Genomic DNA, 17,899 nt, shown 5'->3' with positions numbered 1-17,899 from the left:
ATTTGGAGTCTCCATCTAATCCAACTTTTGGGTTGGGTTCAAATTCAGATGGGTTTAATTCTCCTTTGAAGTTTGATTTTTCAAGGTTTCTGGTTTGTGGAGGGTGAAATAGTTTTTTGCCCAACACACAAATAAACATATCTGCATCTATCTTGATCTTTGAAGTTGGAAGAGGTTGCCCTGGAGGAAGGGTGGATACATATCCTCTCATACAAGAGAATTCCATGTAATAAGTTTTTTTAGTACATATCTTCATCCATTTTATATTTAAAGTTAATGGATTTGGAATGATGTATGGAAAGAACAGTTCAAATCAATATCAGTACAAAACCCCAAAAAATAAGATAGAGATAAAATTGAAATACTGACAATCGTAGTCACAAATTTTAAGTATCCAATCCACACATACATTTTATTACATAATTTAATGTTGTTTACCTAAGGGTCCACTGGCAAATTGTGAGTCTACAACAATACATGGTAATGAACCACGTATAGCCCATTTTGTAGCACCAAGGCAATCCTATAAATTTCGATGAGTACACAAATTTCCAATGACAGATGTAGACAGCAAAAGAGGCAAGAATGTTTCTTTTTTTATTTGAGTGATGACAGCAAATATTATATTAATCATAAAAAATACAGCTTAAAGTGCATACATCTACACGCTAAAACAGGAAGAGCTGTCCCAATTAGTTCAAAAGAGCAGCATTCTACACTATTTGTTAGTCAAAATGATGGGACTGCATTATCAACAAGTTCCGGTCTTCTCCCGTCCTCTTATGCAAGCAGCCAAGCATCATACTTATCATTACCCGACCTTGGCGTGTACTTGAATAATGGTGCAATCTCCCTACATATGTCCCGAACTTTCAAAAAAGCCCACCACTCTCCATGGCCTCGGCCACTGCTTTGACGTGCACAAAATCACATTTCTTGAATCGCCTTCTACCAAAAGGATACCCCACAAAACTCTGATTATTCTCGAACATGTAAGAAGTGTTCGCGCTTCCGCTCAATTGAATCAGAAACTCCAATTGGTCCAGAAAAATGTTTTGATGTCCATAAATAACCTACCGTTTGACTTACTCTGCCCTTCTTTCTTCTTTTTTTGAAAATTGACTTTTATTAATGATATCGAAAGAAACAGCAGGGGACAAGAAGTCGCCAGATTAAAAAGATAAAACCCACTGATAGTACATTAGGACCAATACAGAATTAGAAAGATTAAATCTGCCCATTGCGGTCCTCTTTATGAGCGGGTACGTAAATCAATCGATTCCAAAAGAACTCCTTCCTTGGGCCAGAAGATCAGCTAATTCATTTGCCGACCTACTCCGTTGCTGTGGTTGAGGATTAATCATACGGACCAAGTCATATATTTCCGCAATATATTTGTTAAGCTTCTGCAGTCCCGGAGAGTTATCCCGTGCCCATGTGATCGCACTTATAGAGCCCTCACTTCCGCATAATTCGCGTCAAATGCCGACTGGACCTGAGAATGACATTACAATGGTCCCATCAGCATCCTGAATAGCTCCTCCAATACCTGATTTTCCTGGATTACCAAGCGAACTTCTGTTAAAGTTCAATTTCATCCAACCTGCTGGTGGTGCAACCCATTTAGGAGTAATCTTTGTCTTCAGCTTTCTTTCCAAGGTCACAGCCCTCCAATTCCGCAGCATCTCCCCAATTCCATAGTTCAAACCTCTTTTTTGTTTGACCCATGTTATGAGCTCAACTTTCGATATAAGACGCACATGTTCAACATTTTGAGCTTATCTTCAAAAAATGTGATTATTACGCTCCTTCCAGATGTTCCAAACGATTTCATAAGGTAGGAATTTCCATAATGTTTGCCCAGTTTCTCCGAAAGGTCCACCGCTCCAGTTTAAAAGTATACTAGTGATCTTCTCTGCCCTAAAAAAATCTTAATCTTTCTTCCCAAAGTGCCAAATAATGGCGTATGATGTATCCTTCCAAGGCTTCCTTCCACAATCACCAAACTGACCAGTATTCCAATTCATAAATGTGAGACCAACCAACTTTTGGAGGCACCCAATCTCCCCCAAAGCAAGCTAAGGGTGCTTCCAAAATCTTGTGTAAGGACGGACAATGTTAAAGCAACTGGTCTGATTATTCTTCTTCCTTTTTGCATAGACAGTTTAATTCTTTTGTTTTTGAGTCTTTCACATGTATTTAATTTACCTGCCACTGCCAAACCAAAAAAAGAAAGCCCTCCACCCTAGGTGGGGGTCTGGGAAATTCCAAATCCTAGCCAAATGAGATACCTTGTTCTCTTCAAGTGCGATGAAGTTAAAAGAGGATTTTACTGAGGGAACTCCTCGGGGATCTGAGATTCTGAAGAGCAATTCTCTCGTTGAAAATCAAATGAGAAGAATAATGAGGGCAGCAGCTGAAATGAAACGACCAAGGGAGTCACAAAGAACAGGTATAATTATGAGTGTGGTATTTGAACCTCAAAGATAAGCATTTTGAAATAAGTCCATACTTTGTGGTATCTAAGCCAATGATAAGAAATGCTTCCTCCTCACCAATAACAGATGTCACGTCCAAGTTCCTTTAACAGAACAGGATATTCAGTGACCCAACATAATGCCAACAGCAACGACTTTTTCGAGCTACTGATATATGATGTTCTCTCCTTGCAGTGAAAAACTTCCTCACCAGACCTGTTACCAGTGTCTAAAACCTTTGGGTTCACACTTGGAACTGTGAAAACTTCAAAGTGCAAACTTGGGCTGGTGCTGAGTTTGTATTCTCAAAAATAATGAAACTCTGTAATCTGTACTAAATCAATGAGAGGGGATGTGACCTCACCAATAGTCCTTGCAAGAGCACAAACCACCCTTAAAATGATGGAATCTATGGGCATCTCTCAATATAATCTCTCGACCAGTAATCTTCGCTATCAACTTAATTGCAGAATGGCAATCCCCGCATACCCGAAGGTTCTTCATGACACGAATTGGCACCCCATTTGGCACCCTAAGAATTCCAAATGCCACTGCAAGCTTCTCACTATGGTAGCCCAAGCTATGTATCTTCTGCTCCTCATCAACATCATGAAGCACGAAACTAGCATCGGGACAATATCCCGCCTCTCTTAGCATCCCACCCAATCTCTCCAACATACCAATTATCATCTTATGATCAGGATGCCCTAATCCATCTCCCCCAGTAAACATATGTACCTTCTTCTCAACCTCAATCCAGCTACACCCCGGAGACTTGCTCACATTCCTCACCCTCATAACTTTTCTCAGCTCGGCAACATCGTCCCATTTCCTTTTCGATGCATAGATATTCGATAGCAAAATATAAGACCCGGCATTTTTAGGCTCAAGCACAAGAAGCTTCTGTGCTGCAATCTCAGCTAACTCTAAGTTTGTGTGGGTCCTACACGCACCTAACAAAGCGCCCCAAACAACAGCGTCAGCTTCCATTGGCATATTCTCGATCAAATCCATTGCCTTTTGGATATGCCCCGCTCGGCCAAGCATATCAACCATACAAGTATAATGCTCAGCCTTTGGCTCAATCTTATAATCTAAGATCATCGATTTGAAAAGTTTTCTTCCTTCTGTAATCCTCCCCGTATAGCTACAAGCAGAGAGAACCCCGACAAATGTAACATCATCGGGTACCATGCCTAATGAAACCATGTCATGAAAAACTTGTAAAGCTTCCTCTCCTAAGCCATGTTGGGCATAACCAGTGATCATCGAGTTCCACATAACTACATCCTTTAAAGTGAACCGGTCGAACACCCGCTTAGCCCTAACAAGATCACCGCACTTAACATACATTGTAATCAAAACCGAAGTAACAAACACATCCGAATCAAATTGCAATTTCACCACCTCAGCATGAATCTGCCTACCATGATCAAGGATTGCCAGGCTAGCACAAACATTCAAAATACTAATAAAGGCCGGATAATTCACCCGAACCCCAGCTTTTTGCATTAAAACAAACATATCAAGAGCTTCCAATTCAAACGCATTCTGTTCGTATCCTTTAATCATTGCACTCCACGACCCATCATCCTTTTTCTCCAACGCATCAAACACCCTCCTCGCTTCGTTTACCTTCCCATTCTGACCCAACCCGAGAATCATTACATTACAAGCAATCACCGATCTCTCGGGCATTTCCTCAAACAGCTCCAATGCTTCTTTTATTCGCCCACATTGCGCGTAACCTGTCAGCATTGCCGTCCAAGACACCTCATTCCTCTCCGGCATTACCTCAAATAGCTTGCGCGCAACATCAACACGTAAATTCTGCGTATAACCGGAAATCATCGCTGTCCAAGTGATTACATTTCTACGAGGCATTTCATCAAACAGCTCACGGGCATCGGTCAAACGGCCTAACTGACAATACCCAGATATCATATTAGTCCTCGCAACCACATCCTTCACTGGCATTTCATCAAACAGCCCACGTGCATCGTCTATCCGACCGTCTTGAATCAATCCACCTAACATAACTGTCCAAGAAACAACATTCTTTTCGGGCATTAAGCGAAAAAGATTTTCAGCCTCCAAAATATTACCTTCTTGGATGTAACCTCTAACCATGGCAGTCCAAGAAACAACATTTCGTTCAGGCATTATATTGAAAATCCTTCTTGCATCTTTAATCATTCTGTTTTTGACAAACCCAGAAACCATTCCATTCCAAGAGGACGTGTTTCTCTGAGGCATTTTGTCAAAAAGATGGCGTGCTTCATCGGGTTGGCCGTTTTGGAAATACCCTGAAATTATTGAATTCCATGAAACGATACTTTTTTGGGGCATTTCCTCGAACAGCCTTCGGGCTTTTCTGATTTCACCCACACGGGCATATCTATATATCCGAGAATTGTCGGATAACATGGCATCATTACAGTAAAATTGGCAGCGGATCAGTGAAGCTCGCATTGATAGGACAAACAAAAAATCCACTTTGCTCGGATTAGCTAATAAACCATTTGCTTTTCGGTTTCAACCATAGATATCATCTTTCTTCTAGTATGGTCCTAACTCCTAACCAATCAATATAACTGGGTGTCAGACGGACGGCTAAGAAAATTTTAAAAACAACTGCATAGAAAACTCTACAAATTGGAGGGTTAGGGATTATGACCATTCATCCCATGTATAAGATTTCTGGGGCGGCGAATGACCCACAAATGAATGGTTTAGATGATCCAAATAGGTGGACCCACAATACATTTTTCAATGCCCAAATATAAAAAATAAATTTAGATCATCAAAATATAAAAAGATGGCCTTAACAAGAATACTACAACTTAATTAAAATTACCAAAATGGTGGTCATTGCCAACCAAACACCACGATATTGTATTTTCTTTTTAATTGGCTTCCTAATGCGTTTTGGGAAATGTAACAACTTTTTTTGGGTAAGTAAGTTAGGATTGAACCTCCGACCTCCTGGTTGGTTGGTTGAAGAAGATCAATGAGCTAGAGGCTCAATCCCAAATGTAATAACCTTTGACAACTCTTTAAATAATAAAAGACCGGCCGAATTAGTGCAAATATCAAAACACGGTGGTGCCAATATCAGAAGCCTTTTTTAAAATCTCAGAAAATTTTGGAAATATCATCCAATCAAAATATCACAATATTTTCAAATAGGTTATTGATATTGGCACTGCCATGTTTTAATAATTGCACTAACTCACTTTGTCTTTTTATTATTTAACCAGCCAACAAAGGTTATTACAATTACAAAAGGGAAATGATACATTAATATTTATCTAACCAGTCACCCCCTTTAAGTATAAAAAGGGTAGTCATAAATACACTAGATGGGGTTGACATTGGGAAGAAAAGGGGGTAAAATATATCACTTATCTTCCCAAAAAACTCATAAAAGCCAATTAAAAAAGAAAAGCCAAGGTGAGTTTGTGCAGTTATCAAAAACATGAGAGCGCCAAAAACGGTAGCTTTTCAGAAAAAAAATGTTGGACATAGTCGGGATAATGATCGCGGCGACAATAATGGCATCACTGTTGTTTTGACAACCCAAGTAATAAAAATGACAGACCCCATAAGAATAATATGATGAAAAATTCCCGTTGATTCTGTGTTGTTGATTGATGACGATGGCTCTTTTGCCTGATAAAATATAGAATGATGCCCAGGAATATTTAATCACCTGCAGATTAAGTCTTTTGATTCACACCAAAACCAAGAATTGGATGACCAATCACCATCACAGACACGAAAAATAAAAAAACATTCCGTCTGCTATCTGTGACCAGAAACAGCAATGGGGGCCAGCCCAAATTCATTTTCTTCTAAACAAAGCTGTCATACATGACTTCATCCTTCAATCATGAACGTATAACTAAATTGGGTTCCAACTTTTATAGACAGCCAAAATCTTCTACGATCAAAATATTTCCGTTTGCATCCCCACCAAAATCCGAACTAGTTTGGGACAGAGGCTTAGTTGAGTTGCATCACCACCAAAACCGAAGCCGAAACAAAATCTCAATGAATTCCTTCCATTTCATTATTTCTAACCAAAATTCCTCAAATTCGACAGAAATGGTCCGGAAAGATGTCAACGTCATAGAGTTGAGGTCTTGCAGGAGACGCGAATCATTGTACTTTCTTATACTTCATTACATTATATTGTCTTATGGGATTTGCTAGGGACCATCGCAAAAGGCATTTCACGCCTTGACGGTTGCATGTGAGAGCAGCCACCTCGGATGAATTAATTGAATAAGACAAAATCTGAGCATGTTTGGCTGCTCTCACATGCAACAGCCGAGGCGTGACATGCCTTATGCAATGGTCCCTAGCAGACTCCTTGTTTTATTGACTTTACTGTTCCAGACGTGCAATAACGCATGCCACTAGGTGTTCAATGTAATCAAGCCATTATGGATGACTTTCCTGCTTATATGACGGTTTATAAGTATGTATTTGTGCTTATTCTAGCATTTCCCAAAGTGTAGTTTTAAAATTTCATCATTTGCATATGTTTCCATTATTTCACAAGATTTCCGTCGAAATTTCCACCGAAATGATTCCGTTTTATGCTGGCCGAAACCGAAATTTAAAACCTTTAAATCAAACACAAGTCTGCAACAAACGGGAGAATCCCCACCTAGCATTAAACAAAAAACATGGGAGCAAAAGGGAAGCAATTTTCAATTAACGAAGAAAAAATTCTATCTGTATTTCAATCTATTGATGAAACAAAAGGACAAAAAAAAACTTACAACTGTGAATTTCCATGTAAATCTCATATCCAACATGTAGAATCCCCACAATTCTAGACCATCCCTACTGACTAGGATGAAATGAGCGAGGCTGAAGAAAGTAAAACAAATATTCCCCATAGATTGACAGTTTCAGCCGCAACAGAAATAAATAACACAAAAAAGAAAGACATGTAAAACTAAGGGGCATTGCAACTGATTTTAACACTATAATTTGGTAACATAAGCATGGTACAGTTAGGAAAAAGGATTGAAGGACCCAAACCAACCCTATTGAATATAGCACTGACCCGCTCGAATCCACACCAAACCCATTTAATATAAGCACTGATACATGCAAACTTGAGCAACCAGAATTCTGAATAATGTAGTACCTTATCTCTACGGGAGCAGAGTTTTATTAAGAGCCTGTGCTTTCGGATTAATGGGAATGGTCCCTATAGTTAGAATTCCAGAGAAAGATTCGCCGAAGCCATTAACATTGACAGGCATCGAACCCACTGTGACAACATTAGAAGGCGTATCAGTGACTGTCACAGTTCCTGAGTTGTTAGTGTTGCCTTCTTCTTTTGAATCAATAGAGAGAGAACCTATCTTCATGATAGGTGTAACATCATTCAAATCTTTACCCACATTGTGCTTAGTGTCCTGTTTACTAGACGAATCTGTAGTATCAAGTTTCAAGGTAACCTGCTCTTCATTTAGGATTGTCTTGCCATAGCTGTTCAAATCATTAGGTTTGCTGGGTTTCTCATCTGCTTTCAGGGGTTGGTTGATATTGCCATTTGCTTTGCCGGAGGGAACAAACGAGGGTAAAAAGAACGAAGTTTCATAACTTTCAGTAAGTAGCCTGGATTTCTCAGCCTGTATAATCTTTTGCCGATCTTCGTAGTACATAAAATCATCCAGTATAGATGTCTTCAATGCATAACTTTTAAAGATATTCAGCACCTCCATGCCTTGCATATACATTATCTGCACAATGCACATCAAGACATTATGTTAAGGACCACCTGGATTTAACAGCCAAAACTAGTCATAAATAGTGCTAGTGACAATAACCAGATAGAAATCGGAAATGCATCAAGTCATGAACAACCCAATAACTGAGCTGCACATTGTTCAAGTTTAGTATCTCCCATACAAAGTTGGACTGACACTAGAACACTGAGTCATATATATCAAAGCAAGGTTTTGGAACTCAAAACTAGATCAAGTCAAATTGAATCTCCATCAAGTTCTTAAAATAAAAATAAATAAAAAAACCTCAAGCTGCAGTCCGATATTTTAAATTCTTTTTTAAGATTTTAAAGCATTCACTAACCTTTACTATATTAGAACATCATGCTATTTGGGATGCAAGAAGTAAAAACCACTAAAATCCCTGCTAGGACAAAAATTTGTGATGAATAACAATTCCACAAGTTCTTTCAGAACGGAAAGTATCCTATTAAAACATCAGCGTGCTCTTTGGGTTCCTAAGTGCGAAAGGGAGAAGAAAACAAGAGAAAACTTAACCCCTAGAATAAATATTCCGGACATGAAAAATAAGTTTTTATACCATATTTAAGAAGAAGAAAGTTGTTAAAAGCCCTCGAGCGATAGCGGTGAGGTCAGGTATTTAAACTTAATCCTTCCCTATCAAAAGAGTTGCTAAGAACCAACCTTTTAAAAAAAATGTGCTACTAAATTCTAAATGATTTTCCTGAAAGGGAGCATATAATTCCAGATATACAAAAGTTCCCATTGCAGAGTAAAAGTTTTGTTTCATGTAACACACTGCAGATTCTCTATGAGATTTATGTTTTTTTGTTACTTATCTATATGGCATATTATGTACGCACTGTCAATAGCAAATCAATACATATAACCATGCAACAATGAGAAAATAAATCAACGGAGCAAGCGCAAAGAGCATTGACTTACCTCTTGCGTGTCTCTGCTATTAGTCACTGGCTTATTTTCATTGTTTTCTAATATGATATGCCGAAAATTAGTGTTCGGTACATCTTTTATTATGTGCCATTTCAAAGGGAAGCTACCACTCCATTTATCTTGTTGCCAAAAATCCATATCCTTGTGGAAATCAACTGGGCCAATCATCTCTGCAACACCGCAAAACTGCCCACTAGCATTAACCTGCACATAAACAAATATTTTGATCAAAGAGAGGAAAAAGGGGCTGAAAAACAAAATCCCAATATAGAGGGCAAGCCACTCACTGAGAAGAAAAGAAAGATAGGGCAGGTTCCAGGCTTTCCACCAGATATCCTCTGCGCATCCTCATATGCACTGTCTAGCCTCTTGTTCCCATTCGGCGTGCTTGACCACACATTATATTTAATGCTCTTATGGACATCATCTTCACTATATGACTTGACTACAAAGAACTTCGCATTTGGATAGTTAATAGGGAAGTCTTCTTTGTTATACTGATCAGCATAAATAATAATGTTTCCCTGTGCATTACTGGAGCCCGCCTTTGTTGTGTAGGCTTTGACAGATATGGGTGACGTCCATTGATTTTTTAACCTGTTAGTTCTAGGACCACGATTTTGCTCACCAAGCACGTCGGGGCTTTCAATAGCACTGCTCAAGGCTCCACCAAATTGCAACCTTGGCCTATATTTATCTGTCCAGCCATGGGTGTTTGATCCAAAATCCACCAAGCCATTAGTACCTGGTAGAGCAACTTTTAATTGGTTCCGAATAGAGGAAGCCCTTCCAAGTGCAAAGTGATCTGCAACTTGAACTGAACCAGAAGAAACTTTACCCTGAAATCACATCATTCAAATAGGGATATGTATTCAGTTACATCTTTTTGGAGCAATAATAAGTCAAATATATAGATGAGAAAGTTTTTCTGAGAGAATTGACAGAAAACACCCTGAATTTCAGAAGTTGGAGAAATTAATGGGGAGTATTTTAGAATTTTTATTTGTTTTATGTTGTCAACTAATGGCTTCTTACTTATTTATTTATTATTTATGTGTACATGTGTGTGCGTGCCAGTGAATGAATGGGGCTTGTTTGAGTTAAGCTAAGAATTTGTATAGCAGGGCATCAGACCAAGCATTTCATATATAAGAAAAAAAAAGAGAGAAAAGGGATTTGCTTTGCTATTTTTTTTTCTTTTCTATTGAAGCCTACATTTACCTAATTTCCCTTTCTATTCAACTTAAGCTTCTTTCTAGAACTATCATTTTTCTCTACAATTCTTCTTTTCCTATACTATTTTCCATTAATTAGAAAGGTATAATTAGGAAAAGTCATCATTTACAAGGATATTTTGCTCACTAGAAATTTAGTCTTGTCTCAATCAATATGCTTACAAATAGAAAGGATGTGGCACATCAATCGATGCAATGAAGAAAGAGTCCATACCAATGTAGCATGTGAAGAAGTTGATTGGGGGACACTACTGAAGGAAACAGTTCCATGTGATGCGGGCTGCTTACTTAGTGATGCATTAGCTGAGGACTGGACCAGGTGTGAAGCACTCTGAGGAGGCTCAGTTCTCACATTCCGTGGGGTAGCCCTTGGTTGAGGAAGGGCTATACCAGCAGATGTTGGTGGAGGGATATGTTTCCAACCTGCACCATCAGGTCTAGAACTTGACGCACCCGAATTCAACAAAGTAGCGTCATGCGAAACATTTGGGAGAGTATTACTATCTGGGCTGGGCTGAACAATAACTGGGAAATAAGGAGAAGAAACTGGGTGCTGATAAGTAGGGCCAGTGTAATATTGTTGAGGTCCTACAAACTGGCCATCAACTCCTATGACGGCACCAGGTATGTAAGGATTGTAAGGGTTGTAAGGAGACTGTGCATATCCATAGCTAGGTGTGTAATATACATAAGGAAAACTTTCAGTTTGTAGACCCTGCAACAAAATCATGGGAGTTGGAGAGAATAAGATCTGATCAGTACCAATGAATCAGCATTTTTAATTGAAAAAAAAAAAAAAAAAAAACAGAAATTCAAGACTTACCGTGTAATGGAGATCTTGACCATCTAACCCAAAAAACCTATGGTGGTCATCCCATTCACCGGGTGATTCAAATCCTATGCATAGTAACCAAAAGGCAAAAGTGATCCACAAATGAGAGTTTTTTTATCTAGCAGAAAATGAGATGAATACAAGTGTAGATTGATCAGGTAAAACTTTGAAAAGATACCTGTACAATAATAACCATAATAGTTGGTAGCAGTAGGATAATACGGGCCCTGGTCAACAATGAACTCAGGTGCCCCTTCATTATCCACGACATCTATTTCTTCCTGTGGTGGAGTCGCTGTCCAATGTGGGTTTGAATTGGCACCTTGCATCTAAAAGCAAAATAATGATGGAAATACTTACTAATACAATCACGTGTTGTTAGCATCATAATATATGTGATTCAAACATTAAGGTTCTAACTGGAAAACTGGTTATTTGACAGAAATCACAAGTCAATCCGCTCAAAACTGAAAAAGGCAAAGCGTTTCAACATCCTCGACTATCAAATCTTTCAAGATTAGTTTTAAAGAAACATACTAATATATAATTGCTCAGATTAAATGTCCAATTGGGATAGACATTTTTTTCAGTTGACGATTCACAAATGCATTGAAAGTTAAAGATCTTTAGAATTAGAATTAACCTAGTGATTTTAATATCTGATTATTCCATTTTTAAGTTCTATTAAACAGAAAGTTAAAGATCTTAAGATTCACAATGTGATCCGGCCGTCCTATGAATGATCATATCTGATTTTATGAAATTAATGAAAATGATGAAATGTAAAAGAAAATAAAAAAAATTACCATAATTGTTTCTGTAGTTCTTCGTTCAGAACCATTGTACCTTTCCATACTGGCACTTCCACCCCTGTAGTGAAAGCTGAATAGAAATATGAGACAAATAACATCAGGATATAAGTGAGATTTTCATGAAAAAATCCTACATTACATCCGTATTTTAAAATTTATTCATTATAAAACCGGCTCAAATATCTCTAAAGAGAACCCATAGTTTTGGCTTATATTCCTAATAGTGTGATTTCCATTACAGATGGACAAATATTCTTATCTGGCTAAAGATACTTTATGAAATTTCTTGCAACATGCCTCAAAATCTAGTTTTGAAAGCATAAATCTCACAGAAGCTAGTAGAAGTGAAAGATGTTCTTTCGGATCGCAACCATGTCCATACCAACTTCATTGAAATTCAATATAGTGAAGCTTAAAATTACGATGAGGAGACCCCAAATTCAATTCAAAACCTAAAAAACAAAAGTGAACTATGCAAAATGTGAAAAAGTTTATATCGATTAATTCGCCATTCTCCGGTTCCAGTCTACAATTAATTATCAACAATTACATAACAGATAATCAATTGTGACATATCAAAACTGTAAATTCAAAATCTTCATCTAAATTCTCCTTGGGGTAAAAAAGAAAAATAAACAAAGAAGCAAAAAGGTCATGAAGTTCAACCACCTGTCATGCTAAAAAGACCTACAGATTTCCCAAACAGCTACTCTAAGTAATAGTCCACAAGTTCAAATCTCAAATTAAGCAATAATCAAAAACTTAGTTACATGAAAGACAAATCAAAATGAATATTCATAAAAAAGGAGAAGAAGAAAAATAAAAGAATGACAAAGCACCTCTTACCAAACATCCTCCAATGGAATAAAACAAAATAAAAATAGAATCCCGAATGAACTCCCACTGAAAAAACAGTCAAATCGTGAATTTCCTGTAATCCTGAATTCATCAACCAACTGTTTAATTCTGAACTTAGTGATTTTTCAACAAATAATGCTCTGATAGAAATTCTCACATTATGCCAAAAAAATAAAACGAATATAACTCAACAAAACTAGACAAACAACGTGACTCGGAAGAATCCTACTGACGACATATACAACTACAAACAAATTCCCGCAGATAATAACAATCAGATAAAAAAAGTTCAACGACCAACACAACGCTGCATAAATCAGGAGAGTCAAAGGAGTTTTGATTGTCTTTTTTTTAAATGAAATAAGAATTTTGATTGACTTTAGACGGCAAAACGCTGACTCGGACAAGAACATGGCCAATGCAAAAGAGAGCTGACTCGGGGGAGTCAATGGTGAGGCGGGGGGGGTTTTGAAACTATGGTCAGAAGAGCTCAACAAAGAAACTCTCATGCGAAATGAATTGAGGAAACCCCAGAACCGAATTCAACAGAAATAGTAAAAACAGATAAATAACTTGATCACATGAAACAGAAAACCAAGAACAGAATCCTACCAAATAAAACAATCTAATCAAAATAAGTCCCAGTGAAGATACCTACATTCACACCCATATTAGCACCAGGAAAAGCAATCACACCATGAACTTCAACAAACAATACCAACCAAAAAAAAAAATCATCAAACAGCAATTCAATTCACAAAAGAATTCAGGCATGAAACAGAAAACCCAGAAAAGGAACAAAACATAAAACAATTCAGGAATTAAGACATGAAACAGAAATCCCAGAAAAGAATTCAACAAAATTTGGTACAAAACATAAAACAAATCAGGAATTCAGACATGAAACAAAAAACCCAGAAAAGAATTCAACAAAATATGGTACAAAACACAAAACAATTCAGGAATTCAGACATGAAACAGAAAACCCAGAAAAGAATTCAACAAAATATGGTACAAAACATAAAACAAATCAGGAATTCAGACATGAAACAGAAAACCCAGAAAAGAATCCAACAAAATATGGTACAAAACATCATATTTATCAGAAAAATACAATATCTGTAACGCAGAATAATATGAGGAGTGGAAAGAGGAACTTACCACAAAAAACCCTAAGTCAAGCCATAGAGGAAATAGAGACCTTTATGAGAAAAATAAAGGATTCCCTCAGAGAAGAGGCAGCTTTCTGCAACATTCTGAAGCAGAAAAGCCTCAAAAACCCTAACCCTAGAAAGAAAAAGAAGGGGGTGACTTGAAAAAGGCGATTTGGTAGAGAGAGAGATTCCAAAGAAGAAGAAAAATTGGAATTGAAAACGTTAGAAGAGGGGAGGGGAAATTTGTAGTTTCCCAAAATACCCATTCTACCCTTCCGCCCTCTTCAAACTTCGATAATGCCCTCGGTCGCTTTCCAAAAATACCCATCACGGATTCACATCTAAATTTTCCGGATTTACAAAAATACCCCTTTACGCCCTGTTTGGATTGGTAGAAAAACATTTCTGATGGAAAATATTTTCTTAGTAATTTTCTTTCTTTCTGTGATTCAGAGGAAAATGATAAAAATTATGATTAATCTAGAGAGACATTATCATGAGTTGAAAGTCCCTCCAAGTAAAAATTGAACCACATAGGCCAGATTTTGTCTTATTCATTTAATTCATCTGAGGTGGATGTTCTCTCAGGCAACAGACGGTCCACGAAATGCCTCTTGCAGTAGTCCCTAGCAATTTCCAAAAATTGAATTGGAATGGTTGAAGTTAGCTTTCTTGGTGCGTAAAAAAGGTAGAAAATTTTTGAAATATTTTTTCTTTCTAAACTTTTACAAAAAAAATTCTTGCAGTCCAGACAGAGATAGGTTGCTTGCAAAAAGGATTTGTTTTTTTGCCCGTGCGTTTTTCTCAGTGGCCATTGTGCATTTCAATTCAACAAGGTAAGTAAGGAAATTTAATTACCAAAATAACCCTATTTGGATTACAGGGAAAATATTTCTGGCAGAAATTTTTTTTCTAGGAAATTTACTATTTCAACTTAGTTTTCTGTGTGTCTAACCAAACAATGGGAAAACAGGAAATTCTGAACCTTTCCAAGCTTTTTTAACGGCCTACCATTAATTAGGACTTGCACACGGTTCTCCATGGGGATATATATATATATATACTTGGATAAGCTATTCCTGGGATTGGCTACTCTTTGGATAATTTTTATCTTAAATAAACCCCAGAAGCTGCCTAGCAGTTACCATACTTGTAGATGCATCCTATCCATTGAGGCTATTCACGACATGAACAGGGGATAACAAGCTTATCCAAGGAAAAAACAAATGCCAACTTGTTTTTACAATGGAGAGTTGTTGGCTCCTTGGGGTCTTCGGTGGGAGGTGCGTGTGTGGGTGTGCGGGCCTGTATGTATGCGAGCGTGCCAGCCTCCCTTGAGGTAAGAAACCGGAAACTCAATTCAATGGGGGTAGAAGACTGAAACCTTTCCATCCCCTGGGATTGGATTTCAGGCGATTGAGAAGAAGAGGGGAACGACACTTCTTCCTCCGGCTCATCTGCCTCTGCACAGATGGAAACGATTTTTTAGGTGTAGAGCATGGCGCTAAGGGCAAGGGGATGTCGAGACGCGTGGGGCATCAGCAACACTCAAGGTCAATAGACCATCCGACTCAACCTACACAACACAAACCAGACACCAGTGCGAAAGTTAAACGAATTAAAGAGACGGACTCACCTGAGAAGATGAATTCATTGCTTCCTTAGTCCGGATACAAGCTACAACTACGGAAAGTAAAGGAGTAAAAGTGCTGGAAAAATAAAGATAAAATGCTGAGAAATGCTAAACTCACCGGAGCCCTTACAAAAAAAGGGAGAAAATGGATCCCTGATTGGTCAAATTCCATTTAAGATGACACAGAAAATCAAGATCATAACTATCTTAAATGGAATTTTACCAATAGGGGAGTCCTTCTCCCTTTTTTGGCAAGGGCTACTGTGAGTATAGCATTCCTCTAAAATGCCAATACATGTTTGGATTTTTGGTTCTGGGACCTCTTCCATGGAGATAGGCGCCTCCTTATATAGCTTTATTCGGGTAATCTGCAATTTCGACCGAATTTCGGATTTCGGTGGAGACCGACACCGAAATCGCTATTATCCAAAACGGTACTTTATTTCGGCCGAAATTTAGGAATTTCAGTCGAAATTTTGTTTTTCCCTGAAATTTCACCCAAAAAACCTGTTTTTTTTTTTTTTTAATATTTTATCGAAATTACGACTGAAATTTTATATTGAATAAAATACTCTTTTCTTTGTTGTAACGGATTTCGACCGAAATTTCAAAATTTCAGGGGTCCGAAACTAGTACTGAAACTGAAATTTTAAACCATGACCGTAGGATCATGCCATGTGTCCCATGATTCTCCATCATTACCATTTATCCTTTATCAGCACGCATAATTTACCCGTAGATTACGCTAATGGGCCCTTGTGGTAACCTCCACATGTCCTAATTGCCAGATCTTGAACTCTCCTTCAAATGATCAAAAGAATCCACGTGACACATGAGTATCGGAAGATTGCATGCAACTGATATATAAGGAAACATGCAAAAGAAGCAAAGGTAGGCGGAAAAGATAGAAAACTTTTTCCTATCTCTCTGGCACAAAAGAAAACCAGAAGGAGGATTGCGCCATTAAAGAACAACTTGAATTACCCAACAAGCTTGGTCCTACTACTGGAAAGGAAGAGGAAAGGTGTTTGATACCTACATTCTCCTTCCCCCGGGCATTACACTCCTCCTCAATCACTCAATACCTATAAAGAACCCGTAGTTGAGCTTGGTAACTTAGTTATCCTCGTCATTATCTTGTTGTTTTATTTATTTGGTTGAGTTAGAATATGACTTCAGTGTCGAAGGGGTTGTCCGAGACCAAGCCCGGACCCCTGACCCCTTTCATCTATGGTTGTAGATTTCCAACGGAGATTATCTACCAGCCACACGGTCACGGATTCAGATTTTAGCATCATCAACTAGATATCACAAATGATCCAAAAAACCTTTATGATTCCTCAAGTTCTTCAATGGACAACCTAAGGTTATCCAAAGTTTGCAAAACCCCCATACATTAAAATGAAAACAATACTATGAAACAATTAAGGAAATATATATTAAATAAGTTGAGCATGATCATGGTTTTAAATTTCGACCGAAATCCGAAAGGGTACATACCCGAAACGTGGCTTTATTTCATACGGAATTTCGTTATTTTTGAAATTTAGTGCAAAATTTTAGGGATTTTGACCAAATTTTTTGATTTTTTAATTATTTTATAGTTATGCGGAAATTTCTACCGAAATTACCGAAATTTCAAGGATTTCGAAAACCAATAAAATATTCTTTTTATTAGTCCGTTGGATTTCGAGCGAAATTTCGGTTTCCCAGCGTGCGAAATGTATATCGAAATCGAAATTTAAAACCTTGGGCATGATACATCCCATGTAATGGACCTCTAAACTATAGGAGAAATTATCTCTGTAGTTTGCCAACATTATAATCAAAACTCTAACGGGGCCTCTTATATCTAGGAAAATAAAGAATATGGAAAAATTATTTTTCGTGGAAAAAAAAATCTGGAGTCTTGTAGGGTTGAAAATTCGTAGAAAATAAAAACAAATGATTTGGAAAATATTTTTCGAAGAAACATTTCCCTTGCATCCAAACAGCGCCTAAATATGTTGTATGGTCCGCTATAGCTTTAGCTTTTCTTCCACACCACATATGGGAAACCTATTAACATTATTTGGCTAGACATATAATACTTAGCAAATTGAATCTTATTATGTATCTTTAGCCAAGAATATTAACACTACGGACCGTTTGGATACGCGGATTTTAGAATCCA

At 37.7% G+C, this 17,899-nt stretch overlaps 1 protein-coding gene and 1 pseudogene across 1 annotated transcript; both read right to left on the bottom strand.

Annotated features, from left to right (window-relative positions):
• Nucleotides 1-576: 576 nt before the first annotated feature.
• LOC143881338 (pentatricopeptide repeat-containing protein At1g56690, mitochondrial pseudogene) lies at nt 577-5,305 on the bottom strand (annotated as a pseudogene).
• Nucleotides 5,306-7,174: 1,869 nt separating this feature from the next.
• Nucleotides 7,175-14,295, bottom strand: ECT7 (evolutionarily conserved C-terminal region 7). The gene is made up of 8 exons (XM_077384352.1): nt 14,101-14,295; nt 12,076-12,151; nt 11,448-11,598; nt 11,261-11,334; nt 10,652-11,152; nt 9,490-10,041; nt 9,194-9,406; nt 7,175-8,242 (listed from the first exon to the last, which is right to left on the bottom strand). Exons 2-8 carry the CDS (start codon nt 12,121-12,123, stop codon nt 7,649-7,651), a joined length of 2,133 nt encoding a protein of 710 aa, XP_077240467.1. The 5' UTR covers nt 12,124-12,151; nt 14,101-14,295; the 3' UTR covers nt 7,175-7,648.
• Between the last annotated feature and the right edge of the window lie 3,604 nt (nt 14,296-17,899).

The sequence above is a fragment of the Tasmannia lanceolata genome, unplaced genomic scaffold, assembly GCF_043159265.1.
Source record: "Tasmannia lanceolata isolate RefF3 unplaced genomic scaffold, GAP_Taslan_0.1 ptg000007l, whole genome shotgun sequence".
In the NCBI taxonomy this organism is placed as follows: domain Eukaryota; kingdom Viridiplantae; phylum Streptophyta; class Magnoliopsida; order Canellales; family Winteraceae; genus Tasmannia; species Tasmannia lanceolata.
The sequence above is the reverse complement of the archived record's forward strand: the minus strand, read 5'-3'. Positions and strand labels throughout refer to the sequence as shown.

Bases quoted from the DNA above. Each gene is read 5' to 3' on its own strand.
- ECT7 (XM_077384352.1), bottom strand. From the start codon at position 12,123: ATGGAAAGGTACAATGGTTCTGAACGAAGAACTACAGAAACAATTATG. The intron at 11,153-11,260 runs GTAAGTCTTGAA...ATTTTGTTGCAG, and splicing joins GTCAAGATCTCCATTACACG to GGTCTACAAACTGAAAGTTT. The intron at 10,042-10,651 runs GTATGGACTCTT...ATGTGATTTCAG, and splicing joins CTTCTTCACATGCTACATTG to GGTAAAGTTTCTTCTGGTTC.